The 15,757-nt window shown below is 45.7% G+C and overlaps 1 protein-coding gene across 3 annotated transcripts in view; it reads right to left on the bottom strand.

Annotated features, from left to right (window-relative positions):
- Positions 1-9,280, bottom strand: part of LOC119178754 (uncharacterized) — a 112,152-nt gene extending 102,872 nt beyond the window's left edge. For 2 of the 3 annotated variants that reach the window (XM_037429994.2, XM_037429995.2), the window contains exon 1: positions 9,001-9,280. In XM_037429994.2, the coding sequence (XP_037285891.1) occupies positions 9,001-9,144 (144 nt within the window). In that variant the 5' untranslated portion in view covers positions 9,145-9,280. The remainder of the gene's footprint in view (positions 1-9,000) is intronic. The other variant, XM_037429996.2, reaches the window with a different exon arrangement.
- Positions 9,281-15,757: the final 6,477 nt, after the last annotated feature.

Raw genomic sequence — 15,757 nt, 5'->3', positions numbered from 1 at the left:
GCGAAATGTGTGGCTTGACGACGGATAGTTCTTGAGACCGAATTAGCTAACGGATCAGTCAGAAAGGCGAGGAGTTGGGAAATCCACACATCTTTGCGTTATTCCGATGCCATGTCTGCGAAGTCGATTAGTGTTATGACAGCTGAAGAAGGTGACGAGGAGGTTGGGTCAGCCGGTAGCGGCAAGCGGGATAGCGCATCAGCGTCGGAGTGCTTGCGGCCGGATCGGTATACAACATGAATGTCGTATTCCTGTAGGTGAAGCGCCCTACTACCAAGGCGCCCCGACAGGTCTTTGAGCGATGATAGCCAGCATAGGGCGTGGTGGTCCGTGACGACTTCGGAAGGGTGGCCATAAAGGTATGGGCGGAACTTCATCAAAGCCCAGACAATTGCGAGGCACTTTTTCTCAGTGACAGAATAATTACACTCGGCTTTCTTGAGGGTTCGACCCGCGTAACTGACCAGGTATTCTTGGTATCCTGGTTTTCGTTGAGCCAATACAGCACCAAGACCGACACCACTGGTGTCGGTGTGGACCTCCGTAGGCGCATCGGGGTCAAAATGACGTAGTATTGGAGGTGATAATAACCGCTGAAGCGCGGTGAAGGATTCGTCGCACTCTTTTGACCAAGCAGAAATGCCTTTGGAAGTTGTCAACAGGTTGGTAAGAGGCGCGATGATGGAAGAGAAGTTGCGCACAAATCGACGAACTTCGAAGCGTCTTGATGGAATTGGGCTTCGGATAGTCGGCCACGGCGCGGAGTTTCGCCGGATCCGGGAGGACACCCTCTTTGCAGACGACGTGACCTAGTATAGTGAGCTGACAAAATGGCACTTCTTGATGTCAAGTTGAAGGCCAGCGGAAAGAGGTGAGACATGTGAGAATAGCACGAAGACGAACAAGGCGAGTCGAAAAGTCGCGAGAAAAAACGACGATCTCGTCTAGGTAGCAGAGGCACGTGTTCCACTTGTAGCCGCGAAGGATGGTGTCCATCATCCATTCGAAGGTAGCTGGGGCGTTGCCGAGTCCAAACGGCATGACGTTAAACTCATACAGCCCATCAGGTGTTACAAATGCAGTCTTCGATCGGTCAGGATCAGCCATTGGAACTTGCCAATATCCTGGGCGTAAATCTAAAGAGAAGAAATATTCTGCTCCTTGCAAGCAATCCAGAGCATCGTCGATGCGTGGCAACGGGTACACATCCTTCCGAGTTATCTTATTGAGCCGGTGGTAGTCGACACAGAATCGGATAGACCCATCCTTTTTGCGCACAAGTACAGCAGGGGACGACCAAGGGCTCTGCGATGGCTGGATGACACCACGTTTGAGCATATCGTCGACTTGTTCGTTGATAATACGGCGCTATTCCGCTGAAACTTGATATGGTCATTGGCATAAGGGATCAAGAGTACCGGTGTCAATGTACCGGCGTGATGTTCGCTGTGCGACCCAATGATGGTTGAGCGCAATCGAACGCAGAACGGAACTCTCGAAGAAGGGACAAGAGTTCACGTCTTAGTGACGGCGATAGCTCAGCGGCAACAGAGGGCTGGAATGAGTCCGGCGCGGGCAGTGTGGCCACAGGTGGCGTCATAGCATTGAGCTGGAGGTGAGGTGGGTGTTCGGCAAACTCCAGAGGGCGCAAGAGGTCAACGTCTTGTATGTTACCCAAACATTCTCCGTGAAGTAGGGTAACTGGCAACGATAGCGAGTTCGCAACGAACATGGCGGTAGCACCAGATTCTACGGTGAGTATGGCAAAGGGCAGGTGTAGGCTACGGCGGCAGGTAAATACGTCAGATGGAGTGAACGAAACAGTTCCGGCAGGAGTGGCCGTACAGGTCAGGGCTACAAGGCTGAATGTTCTCGGTGCTATTTCCGTGTCTGCAACAACGACAAGTTTGTAGGCTTCAGAAAGAGAATCTATTTATTTATTTATTTTATTTTATTTATTTATTTCGACATACTGCCAATCCCATCAGGGATTTTAGCAGGAAGGGCGTGAACATAAAAATTCGAATAGGTACACAATAAAGACATACATCGCGATAAAGTACAGAATGAAACTAACAGAATCGGATCATTTAACAATTTCAGATCAAAGAAGGCATAAAACATTAGTGTAAAGAGAAGTTGTCAGAAGAAAATAAATGCAGCGACTTGGTTGACACATTGGTTGACATATTGGCATATGCATCAAGAAACACAACAAGAAATCACAGCAATAAGAAACTACCCTACAATATGGCAAAGTATTTCAAGGAAGGGCAAATTTATACACACTGAAAAACAGAAACATGTTCAAGAATCAACAGGGCGATTTCTCTTCACCTGGATTCAGTACTAAAAAATTGCTTAAAGAAAAAAAAAAAAAAAAAAAGGTTGGCAGCGGTGTAAGGGCAATTTCTGCACGTGAGCAATCTATGATGGCCCGATCACGCGAAAGAAAGTCCCATCCAAGCATGACTTCGTGGGAGCATGATGCCAGCACAAAAAATTTAATGGCATAAAGTTCACCTTGGATAATGACACGTGCAGTGCACACAGCTGTAGGTTCTATGGACTGCGAGTTGGCCGTGCGGAGCATCAGGCCCGAGAGAGGCGTCGTCACCTTTTTCAACTTGCGGCATAAGGTCTCACAGATTATGGAAACGGCGGCCCCTGTGTCGATAAGCGCTTGCGCGGCGGTCCCCTCAACATTGAGTCGATAACGTTTTGCGGGGAAAAAGATGGAGGCCTTAAGCAGTTCGAATTGTATGCAGCTGTTGCCTCCGGAGCAGCAGCGATCAGTTTCCCTCTTCCGTAGCAGGTCGGCGACGCATAGATGACAGGGAGCGTCGTCGGGGCGATGGTGACCAATGGTTTGCGTAGGGTCGATGACCGTCAGTGATGTACCTTGATGGCATCCTAGACGACGACGCAATTGCCCTGCCCACGGCGTCAATTGGAGGGGAATCTCGGCGACAGTGGCGGGCGACGTGTCCAGCGATAACACAGGCGAAACAGATGGGCCTATTATCCGGCGTCCTCCAAGCGTCTGAGCGACGGTAAAATGGAGCTGAAGATCTCGCGAAGGGATATGGCGCAGCAATTGGGGTTGTAGGCACGACATAGGGCGGCGTGGCAGGTTGTGCATACGGCATACGCTGTTGCGTAGGCCGAGCAGCGACGGCGGCGTACGTGAGAGGCGTAGCGACAGGTGGTTGCTGATGCATCGGTGGAAGGGCCTCAGCGACTTGGGTCCGAATGGCGCGTTGGAGGTCCGGTGCCAAAGCTGGCGCGGGCTCATGTGTCAGTGGCAGCAGTGACAGCTGGCGCGCTACTTCTTCGCGGACGAAGTCCTTGATTGTCGAAAGCAGCAGCTGCTGATCGGTAGGATGGGCAGCTAGATGCAAGCTTGCGAGCGTGTCTGGCGTCGTGAGGGCTTGACGAGCAATCGTGCGCTGCCTACGCAACTCATCGAAGCTCTGACAGAGGGAAACGAGCACAGCAATTGTGGGGGGATTTCTCACGAGCAACATCTGAAAGGAGTTGTTGTCAATGCCTTTCAAAATGTGCCCAATTTTTTCTTCCTCAGGCATTTTCGAGTTGACGCGGTTGCATAGATGCAACACATCTTCAATGTAGCCCGTATAAGTCTCGCCTGGTTGCTGCGCATGGTGACGTAAACGCTGCTCGGCTTGAAGCTGTGCGCAGGTCGCCCAAAGACGCCCGTAATAGCAGTCTTGAATGCAGACCACGTAGGAATGTCGGCTGCGTGGTTATTAAACCACGCCCCGCCGCGGTGTTCTAGTGACTAAGGTACTCGGCTGCTGACCCGCAGGTCGCGGGCTCGAATCCCGGCTGCAGCGGCAGCGTTTACGATGGAGGCGCAAACGTTGTAGGCCCGTGTGCTCAGATTTGGGTGCACGTTAAAGAGCCCCAGGTGGTCGAAATTTCAGGAGCCCTCCACTACGTCGTCTCTCATAATCATATGGTGGTTTTAGGATGTTAAACCCCACATATCAATCAATCAATGGTTATTAAACCAAAGTTGCGCGGTGTCCTCAAGGTAGAACGTGACGTAACCCAGCTTACTTGGGTCGTCCCATTTGTTACTTGCGCCGACTTTGTCGTACCTCACCAACCAATCTTCGACGTCCGACTCAGTGGAGCCCGTGAAGATAGGAGGATCTCGTTGAGGATACACGGCGCCGCAAGTGACATGGACGGTCGAAGGTCCCACATGAGAGGCGTCTCGGTGGCTATGTTCGTGTCACGTAGAGGGGTAAGCTTACGGGAGCGAAGTTCCAGGTTTGTACGGGGGTCCAGACACCTCCACCAGATGTCACGTAGTTTACGTACAGACCTACTGGAAGGCCGAGGAATGCTAGTAGAGCGAGGAACGTCAACAGGCCGAAGATACCAACAAGCGCAAGCTTGCTTGCTTGCTTGTTCCTTTCTTTTGTGGCTCTCACCCACTAAGGGGGATTGGCCAAGAAGCCGGTGGTTAATGCAAGTAAATACCTATAGATTTTCTAGATTAGGGGAATATGAATACTGTGTTTTGACGGTGAAATTAATTTGGCGCAATGTTTAAAAAAAAAGAAAAAAAGGGGGGGGGGGAGAAATAATAGAATTTGTTAAATATCTGTGGTGGAATCGTTATATGAAATTCTCCTGAAAGTTGAATCATTGCAGTGTATCAGCTAAATAGTAAGTGGTAGTGTGACTAGTAAAATTCGAGAGCTGATGGCTGACTCAGCAAGGTAATCTTCTTGTGTTATATATGAAATCGCAGAGAGCCCCGCAGATGTTCCTGTCGCTATGTCCCAATGAAATGGCCCCAAAAGACAAAATATTGGGAGTATCAAGTGATATTCCTAATTTTCTGAATAAAATTTCGAAGCAGTTTTTTCTTTGATTTTTGAATCGGTGACATGTAATAAGAAAATGGTCGATATGTTCAGGTTCGTTACAGCTTGAGCACAGAGGGGATGGCACCAGACCAGACCTGTTTAAGTAGAAATTAAGAGGTGGTACACGGCAACGTAATTTTGTTACCAAGACTTCCAATTTACGCGTGGGACACCATTTATTATTCCATGTGAAGTGCAGGTGCGAGAAATCTGGATTCGGTATCATGGTTTTTGATGAGTCTTCAAGAAGGGAAAGTTTTCTAAACCTCGCTGCTGTTACATAAGCTGTAGGAGGCATGATTGGCACAATCGGAAGATCAAGAGATGTTCGCGCAAGTTTGTCAGCCATCCCGTTTATAAATATACTACGATGGCCTGGCACCCATATCATTCGCACTAGATGGATGTTTGCTGGGATTAATGATTTAAAAGTCTCTAGTACTGCTGATGTCGACGACGATGATAAGAATGAACACACAGAATACGAGTCAGTCACTATCACAGCTGTCGAATGAGTCACAGGAAGTTTACGAATAGCTAGTATAACGGCCGTTAATTCTGCTTCAAATATTGGTGTATAATCTGGGAGGCGTAATGAAAATGACCAGAATAATGAGAGAGAAAAAATACCCACACCTGCCTTCTCGCCACTCATAGATGCATCCGTTGCAATTACTGTATTAGTACCTAATTGAGACAAGTGTTGTTCTAATAAACCAATTAAATATTTAGAGGGCAAGTGTTTAGCGTTCATGGGAAAGATATCGTCAAATTCTATTTGCACTTGGCCGATTGGTTTGACAGATGGTGTGATCTCGAATATATTAACATTCAAAGCATCTAGAAGTGTTTGAACAAATAGCACTTGGGGTTTATATACACGGGACCAATGCTCATTGAAAAAGACACCAGGCTCGGCAAAGAATACAAATTCTCGCCTTCTTAAAGTGGATTCAGAAAATTTTAAATAGGTGTTTACTGTTAAAATACGAAATCTGCAAGCAAGGGTGGGTATCCGAGCTTCTTGATACAAAACATTGTTAGCTGTGAATTTTGGCACACCTAAACAACTACGTAGGGCTTCCCGCTCTAAGAGAATGAGGGGGTTTATTTTGTATGCTGGTCCACCAGAGAATAGTACACATCCAAATTCAAGAATCGGACGAACGTACATGCGATAAATCATGATCATCGTATCTCTGCGAAGACCGGAATGGAGGCGGCCAAGCCTACTTATCATTCCAACAGCGCGTGTAGCCTTAATTTTAATATATTCAATGTGGTCACGCCAGCTCAGTTTTTGATCGTACAGTACACCCAGATATTTAATACAATTAACCTGGGGTATTATTTCTTGATGGTACTGAAGAGAAATAGTAACTGGTGCGTCCAACGGAAAAACTATTATAGCACTTTTAGTTACGTTCAGGTTCATATGAATTTTCTGAAACCAGGTTTCTAATGTTGCCAAATAACACTGTAAAGTCGAATGTAGTGAATAAATATCGTTGTCAGATGCAAAGAACGCGATATCATCTGCATATACATATACGTGTACCTTATCACTCTGTGGTATTGAACTTAACAAAATGTTAAATAGCACAGGCGATAGAACAGAGCATTGAGGAACACCTCTCATTTGGCTATACTTCGACGTGAAAATACCTCGTTGGAAGCAATAAAATTTCCTGTCTTTTAAAAATTCGTATATCCAATTTGTTATGTACTGCGGGAACGTAAGATCTTTTTAGGACATTGATAAGAATAGCATGTTCAACACTGTCATATGCCTTGGCTAAATCAAGGGTTACTAGGGCTGCATATTGTCGTCTGTGCCGAGCAAGCTTTATACGAGCCTCTAAATCAACATGCGCCCACCATATAGAGTAACCTGGTCTAAATCCAATCTGGCACGCACTGAGTATCGCATTATCTGTTATGAACTTCGTAACTCTAATGTAAAGTATTCTTTCTATTAACTTAACTACGTGTGATGTTAAAGCGATTGGCCTAATGTTATCTATCTGCATTCCTAGTCCCTGTTTTTTAAGAAGCGGTATTATTTTTGCAAGTCTCCAGTCAGGAGGTATCCAACTATTTTCAAGTGAATAGTTGACAACGTTAAGGAGGTCTTCAGGAGAGATGTCGAATAATATTTTTAACATTTCCGAAGTGACGCCATCTGGTCCAGGACCTGTGTTTGGCAGAATACGAACGACGTGCGCAAGTTCATCCCTACTTACTTCAATAAAATCATTTTCGAATGACGGTTTTGCACACTTTATTTTGATTTGTGATGTAAATCTCTTCTCCAATACTATTGCAATTTCCGTTAATGTATTTTCCAAATCAGTTGGAGAAAAAATAACTGAGTCAATATTTACGTGTGCTGTAATAGCTTTACGATTACGGAGAAATCTGAATAGAGCTTTCTTGTTGCCACTCTTGGATAAGTAGCTGTACCGTTTTTCTTCATAATCGTCTTTCGCTAATGAAACTGTTCTCCTAAAGGTAGCTTTAGCAAATAAATAATTTCTCCAATTAGTCGGACATTGGTTGGTGAGGAGTTTTTTCCATGCAGCGTTGCGGCGTCTATAATCTCTGGCGCAATCCGCATTCCACCAGGCAGATATGAATTTTCCCTTTGTTGAAGATATAGTGAACTGTGATTTTTTAATTGTACACTTTAGGGTGGAACAAAGGCTCATAGCTTTCATATTTGTTTCCATATTGGGCAAGGAAGACAGCGTTGACTGTAAGTTCTTTTTAAATTTAGAATAGTTTACAAAACTTTGCACCTGGCGATCCACCGTCACTAAAGGAATGCTGACTTCAAATACCAGGGGGCAGTGATCACTACTTGTAGCAGTATCAAGAACAGTCCAAGACAATATTGTCACACTTGAGCTAGCAAATGTCAAGTCTAAGACGGACCTCGAATTACATCGAACGAATGTCGGAACTCTGGAGTTCCAACAAATAAGGTTATTCCGGTTAGTCCAGTCCCACAACCATTTTCCTGATGAATCAGTGCGGAATCCCCATGAAACGTGATGGGAATTGAAGTCTCCCACAAATAGCATACTGTTTCTGCAAAAACTCGCAGTCACGTCAAGGGCTCTTTCATCTTGTATTCCAGCTGGAAAGTAGTTGTTGACTATAGATAGTGGCGCGCATCCGGGAAAGTGAATTTCCAGAACCAATACTTCATAATCGTGTGATATTTGTTGGTAAACTAAGTGTGCTTTATGGCAAATTTTGGATGAAATGAAAAACATTAATCCTCCACCACGTGAGTCTCGGTCCAGCCGAAAGCACTGATAGTCTTTTAGATAGAAGTTTTGATCAGAAGACAGCCAAGTTTCTTGTAAAATTATGACGTCTGGAGATTGTTGAGAAATTAGATATAATAAGTCTGTAGTTGCAGAGAGAATTGAACGGCAGTTCCACTGAAGTACTCTAAGGTACCCTATGATGATAAGCAAGCAGTAGCAACTGCTGGATCTAAGATTCTATCTTTTAAGAAGTCCGCTTTAGTCCTAGGTTCCTTCACACTCTTTTTTGTTTTCGGATGAGAAGAATTATTAAGTTTGCTAGTGGGTGATCTGGTGCGTTTCAAAAGGCGAGCATCCATATCTACATCTCGATTAATTATTGATTCTGAATCAGATATACCTTCCTGCTCAGTTGTGTTAGGACTGGAAAGCATTGCCTCATTATCGATAGAGACATCTGACTGATGTTCGGCAGGTTTACTATTTGAGGCACTAGGAGGTTGGATACGCTTAGTTATTCGATCAGATGTAACCGACATCTGTGAATCCATAATACTATTGAGTGAGTCGGACAGATTGAGTAAAAATTTTTCTAATACTTTTTCTACGGCCTTTTCTACCATAGCAGAAATGGACTGAGAAAGTGATGCATCCATAGAAAGAGGTGGACGAGCTGCTATACCGGCATAACCCTGACTCCTGCAAGCTCGGGGCGTGCGTGTGCACCAACGCTGTGGCTTGCCGTTTCTTGCTGCTTCGTCGTCGTTCGCATAGTTCCCTAAATATATAACAAATAATGTGCAACTGCACGATACACTTACCCGAAGTCTCAGCCGCGCTGTATCGACGTTCACTATAACGCCGGATGCCTGTAGGTTGTCGAAAAGCTGCTGCCGCGTCAATGATCCGTCGAAATTCACAACGATTTTCTTGTCACGAAACTCGACAAGGCATTTGGAAGCCATATCAGGAAAATTCGATCAACAAATGCGTGAACACGCGAAAACAGCACGGCTACACTGGGGCGAGGGCGAACTGAGGGGCAAGATGGGCGAAGAAAGAGCATTTATTGATGACAAGGCATCACGAAACTTGCGCGTTAGAGCGCTACATGGGGGCTGGCGAGGCTGCAACACACAAGCGCGTCCGCATAGCCATAGCACAGAACACCTATACACTGGCCATAGCCTCCTAGATTTTCTTTGCCTGCCGGATTATCGGCGGTCACTTGAAAAGCGGCCGTCGTCGGAACTATGGTGATGGCGCTACCTAAGTAGGAATGTCTTCAAATAAGCTTGCTATTAGGTTTTTACGTTTTTGAGGCTTATAAGCAACACAAATAACAAAAAAATTAAAAGACATAATGGTAATTATCATTAACTCTAAATAAGTGACGCCATCAATCAGCAAGCAACTCCTTCTGTACAAGGTGAAGCCTCTAAATTTAGTAGGAAACGCCAAAAATGCCAATCTCAAAAGCCCAGAACGAAGACTTTATTTGCTACTTAGGTATCGCCGCCATAAATGACGGGCGTTTCGCGCTTGTTTGGCAGGCAAAAGAAATCTAGGAGGCTATGGCAGGGCTCACGGCGGTACCGAGGGTGGCTACCGGTATGGTGGCCAAAAGGAGAGGTGCACGTAGAGAGGTTAAAGTGAGTTGAGACATAGCCTCCTATAGAACTTTATAGAGGAGGCTATGGTTGAGAGGTGTCAGCCAAAGAGTTTCCCAAAATTAACTAGAGGGCACTCTGGCGCTGCGATCGTTCAGCGACCATGGGAATGATGGGTAGTCATGGAGGAAGGAAAAAGGTTCACAACGGCTTCACAACGAGTGACGTCAGGGCCTCTCCTTACCTTTCCTTGGGTAGTACTAGAGGTGCGCGCCGACTGGTCGGCGCGCCGCCGCCAATAGTTTTCGCCGCGCCACCGCCGCCGACGCGAACTGATCGGCGCGCCGCCGCCGCCGACGTTTTTCATCGGCGCAATCGGCGCGCCATTTATGCGCCAGTACTGACTTTTCACAAATTTGTCTTCTTTTTCATCGTGATTTATAGCTTCGTTTCACATTTTGTGTAGCCAGTAAAAACCAGGCTTCTTAGTTATCTTAATCCAGCTTCAGAGACCGAGAGTACCACTATGAACAGCGGAACGAGTTCGGCGGCCGCTGCATGAAATGACATATTGGACAAATTGACAAAAAATAAATGTAACAGTTACAGTAAAGCATAGACACTGCCATCTTAGGCTTAGAAGCAATTTTTGCTATTTTTTGTGTCGTAATTAGCTATGATTATGGTGATACGACGTTGAATGTAATGGCCCAGCGTTTTGATGCGTGCGAGTTCGCCATAGCACAATTCGAATATTCATACGGATGGAAAACGGCATCATTATCAGTCCTCAGATGGCAGCCTATAATTGTGCCCGAAACAGGGCGTACATAAAGAAGAATTGAAGTGGTAGCAGTGCAGCACGAATGCAGCGCGTTAGATGAAGGGAGGAGGAGGAATAAATGAGGAAGGACATGGAGGTTAGGCGTTAGATGAAGAACTACACAAAACCCCGAAGGATGAAATTGAAAGGGAGAAGTTTAATGAAGATTAAAAGCGTCGAGGCATAATACATGCTCGAACCTACTCAGGGTATATCAGCACCTGTCCGCGGTGTTAAAGTTGATAATTTTCGAGGATGGCCACTTATATGCAGCGTCTGAACATGCTGCAGAAAATATTCACCATCTGTTTTATTATTTAACTTGTCTGTTTGTACCGGCCTTTTAAGACATTGGATACCCGGGATGAAGATGCCAAGGCAGTTAGATGGCAAGAGAGAGAAAGGAAGGCTGGGGGATTAACCATATCTTGGCATCCGGTTTGCTGCCTAGCACTGAGGGTTGAGAAATAGGGGCAAGAAAGGGCGTGTAGAGAGACAGAAAAGAAAACGCATGTGCACTCAGGAGTAAGATGGCAAACTTAACAGAGTATTTATTACATTCTGTACAGACAGGGCGAGAGGTCTCTTGCGAATGAGCTGGGTGGCTCACTATAAAGTGTACGTTTTGACTTAATCAGGGAATGGGTCCAGAATGCGCTGTTGAATCACGAGACACACACACCATTTCTGACGGTGCCGCTCACACTCGCTCAAGTCAAGGTCTTTGATTGGGGCGTGGCCACCACACTCCACCTGTGACACCAAGAAACCATTGTGGTCGTCTCGTCGAACGTCTTATGGTGACGGAATGCCACCTCACTTCCCAGCTAAGATGGACAGTACACGGCGGACAGCAGGCTGGCAGCCCTTCGGTGACTTGTTTGATGAACAAAGAACGCGGCCCTCCCCCGTCGGCCCAGGCGCCGCACGTAACAACGGCTATCCAGTGGTGAGAAGAGGTGTAATAAGCTTGTCTGAGATCACCAGTTTTAAAAAGAACAAAACAAAATTTAAAAAACTTGCCAGTAGACAATTTACAAAAGACGGCTGGATTCATCAAAAATGCAGAGACCGACATTTGAGCGACATGTCATATATGACATAGTTCAGCAAACTGGTTTTCATCACGTAACTTGAACGGACCTACTGGCACTGGGAGACGTTAAGAACGATTGTCGCTGACAGATGTACTTCTGTTGCGAAGGTAATGCTCAGAGTCAACCAAATAAAACTTAACATTATATTCAAGTCTTGATAAAAAAATAAGTCAAGTTAGAAAGCTCCTCAGGTGGCCAAATAATAAATTACTTCACCATACTTTATGAAGAAGTAATTTGCAAATAAATAATGCAACCGCTGCTTAAATGACATTCAATGACGTGACCGCAATCAACGGTGTGTCGTCGCTATAAAACGGGAAAGTTATATATGGACCCGATCGGGCGAATGCGGCGGAGAACGAATATGTCACGTAATAAAAGCGATGTGATGTTGCACATTTTCATCTTTACAACTCCGTGCCCTTTTGCTTGCTCGTGATGTGTTTGAAGGAGCTAGCCAAGTCTCAGGTAGAAGTCAATCAGAGTAGCCGGGGCTGATAAGAGAAACGTTTATGTTCACTATTTACACACTAAAGGTAGCATCATGGAAGCTTGATGATAGCTTCTGAGAGCTGGTTCAGAGCGTCTCGGTGCTCGCGTTTTAAGCCGTGGTCTTCCTAAAATTCTCTGCAGGAGAAAACAATAGACAGTTTGCAATAATCTGCAAGGCAGCTTTTCTGTAAGGTTAGTTTTCCAACCATAAACTCTCGTTCACAGACTGCTTTTCTCGCTCATTTTGTTTTTGCCATTCACCTTTTTGAGATCTTGTGCTCGCGTGCCTTTGCTGGAATTTGGAGAAGTGACATTTTGTTGTACTCGCGTGCTCGCGTGCATTCGCTGGAGTTCGAAGAGGTAAAGACACAATGAGGAAGAAAAGCAGTCTGTGAACGATAATTTTTGGCTAGAAAATAAACCTTACAGGAAAGCCGCCTTGCAGATCACTGTAAATGGACAGACTGCATGTCCATTCAGTCCGGGGCAGTCCAAAGAAATTGTCGTCTTCATCTCCGTCCCCCAAATGATGGAGGTAGTGGTTAAAAGAAGGTGCCTAATTTCTGCAGCCCAGCAGGGAGCAAGGCGCCGCGAATAAAGATAAAAAAACGAGAAAGAGAAAGAGAGAGAAAGTCAAACACTGCTTTCTTTTCTACCCAGGAAATAGAAAGGATGCACGTTCAGTTTGTCACACGGCGAGAGAGAAACACAACGTAGGTGATAATGCAATAATACGCACAACACAGCACAGTGAAATAACGTTGCATCGCAAGTGCAGAATAGGGTCTGCAGCGCTAGGCAGGCTAGGGCCTGGGGGAGTGGAAGACTTGAAAGCACCACAGAGTGTGAGAAACATACCTGACGACGGATCCCAACCTCTCGGCTAATTATTCAGCGTGTCTCGTGGCACGTCGAACAAATCAAGCTGCCTCGATTTCCGACAGCTCTTCCTAGGCCGTCAGTCAGTCAGGCGTGTCCAAAGAGTTTTTGACGAGGGGAGCCAACAGCCCTAAAGAATTCGAAGTATGACTTTCGTGTTGTCGCCTCTTTTGGCGCACCTCGAGAGCGTTGACCCGGAACAAATCAGGGTAGGTGAGGTGACTTTCCGCGAACCTTACCTGCTTTCCAAACCAGTTACTGCATGCAAGCTTCCCCTGAATGGATGAATGTGTGGTTGAAGAAAAAGAAAAAGACACTATCTTTTCTTGCGAGACCACGGCTCAGTCCCTTGAAGGGAAAGGGGAGAGTGGAGAAAATAGTTTAGAAGTAGGTAGGAGGAGAAGGTTTGGAAGAACGTGACGGTCATGGCTGCTAGAGCAGAAAGACAATAGGGGCCGTGGGCAGGGCAGTCCGAGTCGTACAACTTGGAAATGTGGAGCTGCAACCATGTACGCAGATACCTATGGTCATTCCCACGAGAAAAAAAAAATTGTGGATCACCTTGTATATAGTGCTGATAGCACTATATACAATGAGTACTACATGAATTGGCTGCTGTAAATACCTGTGCTATTTTGAAATTTGGTGATACTATGCTGGTCAATACATTGGCCTACGCTTGTAATTTGGTCATTGTGCGGAATGGTGTAATATAAATTTTTTGCAGCATAAAATCTGAGAACCATGACTTGACAGGGTCGCGTTCTTTAAAACGTCTGTTACCTGTCCCGAATTTCGAATCAGGTAAGGTGCATTCATGGTTCATCATTCATCAAGTCTTCCTGCAAAACACTGCAAGAAAAACTTGTCTTCATTGTATGCTCTGGTGCTAGTGCACATGTACGTGTTATCCTACATAAGCTGAGTCTTTCGACAATACCTCATCTGTTGCAATACAGCGCCTGTGTTTGCGTCTTTTTAGGTGGGCATGATTGTGTTGGATTGTATGCTGCTTCCTCGAATATAAAATAATGACTTGGTCGTTAGCTACCTGGTGCAAAAAAAAAACCAAGATGCAACATTTTTTTCGTCAGTACTCCTCTCTCCACCCCCCCCCCCCCCCCCCAGCACACACACGCACACGAGAGCTATAAGCGTCCAAGAAGGAAGAGGGGCTGTTTGCGGTTGCGCACCTGTCATTGCTTCTCTAAATGTTTTGGTGGGAGGGGGTTTGTAGGAGCAGCGAGGATATGCGACTGGAATCAAAGGTGAACATTCGACATAAGCCTGTCTGTTTTGGATAGAAACTGAAGGAATGAGAACTCCAACCAAAATATATTTAAGGAAAAAACAAACCCCGATGTTTCAAAGCTGGTCCGGCTTCCTCTTCAGGGGTGAGAGATTGGCTTCAAAACGTCGTTTTTTTTTTAATATGTTTCGGTTGGACTTTTCTCATTACTTCAATGTACGAATAGAAGTGGGGATGGTGGTAAAGGAAACAATGGCCCCAGTGGCTTTCGCAATACTTCATTAGGCAAAATATCTTCTCTTTTCATCTTGCTGTGTAATCTAGCCTTCTCATGACTCTCGGCTAAGCTTTGTATTGTGCTCGGTAGCTCAGGGTGAGGTGAGTTTCCGCGAATTTTACCTGCCTTCCGAACTAGTTACTGCATGCAAGCTTCCCCTGAATGGATGCGTCTGTGGTTGAAGAAAAGGAAGAAAAAAAAGACACTATCTTTCCTTGCGAGACCACGGCTCAGTCGCTTGAAGGGAAAGGGGAGAGCGGAGAAAATAGTTTAGAAGTAGGTAGGAGGAGAAGGTTTGGAAGAACGTGACGGCCATGGCTGCTAGAGCAGAAAGAGAATAGGGGCCGTCGGCAGGGCAGTCCAAGTCCTACGACTTGGAAATGTGGAGCTGCAACCACATACGCACATACCTATAATCATTCCCACGAGAAAAAAATGTTCTGAATCACCTTTCTTGGGCAAGAATACAGAAAACTTGCTGAACAAGAAAACTAAAATAAATAAATAACCGATAATCTAACCACCAATTGTCACCACAGCTGCGGAAGGAAAGAAGGAAAAACGTAACGTGTCACCTTGGCACCAGCGGCTAAACAGAGGCATTTATTCGCAGAACACTGTGTATAAGAAAAGACACGGGAAACACGACACCAATGGCGCCGCAACGACGCCGCAACGACGCCGCGTGTCGACCCAACTTGAGTTCTGGGAACAGCGAACGGAGTGCAATGGCAGAACACTGCGAGACCACTCGCAACATGTTTGTGCCATGCATACCAGTCCCGACGGCATGGTGTAGAGCTCGTTGCGTTGTTTTGTAGTCTCTCTGCATTCCTTGAAGGGCACAAAGAGCGCGAAAGGATGGGTACGAGGAACTTGAACATGGAAAACGACTTTGCCATCAAGCCTTTTGCAGTGTGTATTGGACGAACGCAACCACGGGTGACGAACGACAGGAAGTTCTTACGCGCTTCGAAAATGACTACGAATGAAATCGTTTTTGAATGGGAATGAAAAAAAAATCTTCAAAAACTTGAGCGTTGCTATGTTGGTACAAAAAACTGCAGGCCTGCCGGAAAAAGATGGCAGCAATATCTCATAAAGAGACTCAAGAATTGAAAGCCTCTCTGATTGCCGAGAAGTAACAG

The sequence above is a fragment of the Rhipicephalus microplus genome, chromosome 1 (genome assembly GCF_043290135.1).
Source record: "Rhipicephalus microplus isolate Deutch F79 chromosome 1, USDA_Rmic, whole genome shotgun sequence".
Taxonomy (NCBI): domain Eukaryota; kingdom Metazoa; phylum Arthropoda; class Arachnida; order Ixodida; family Ixodidae; genus Rhipicephalus; species Rhipicephalus microplus.
Note: the sequence above shows the minus strand (reverse complement) of the source record. Positions and strands in the feature narration are given on the sequence as shown.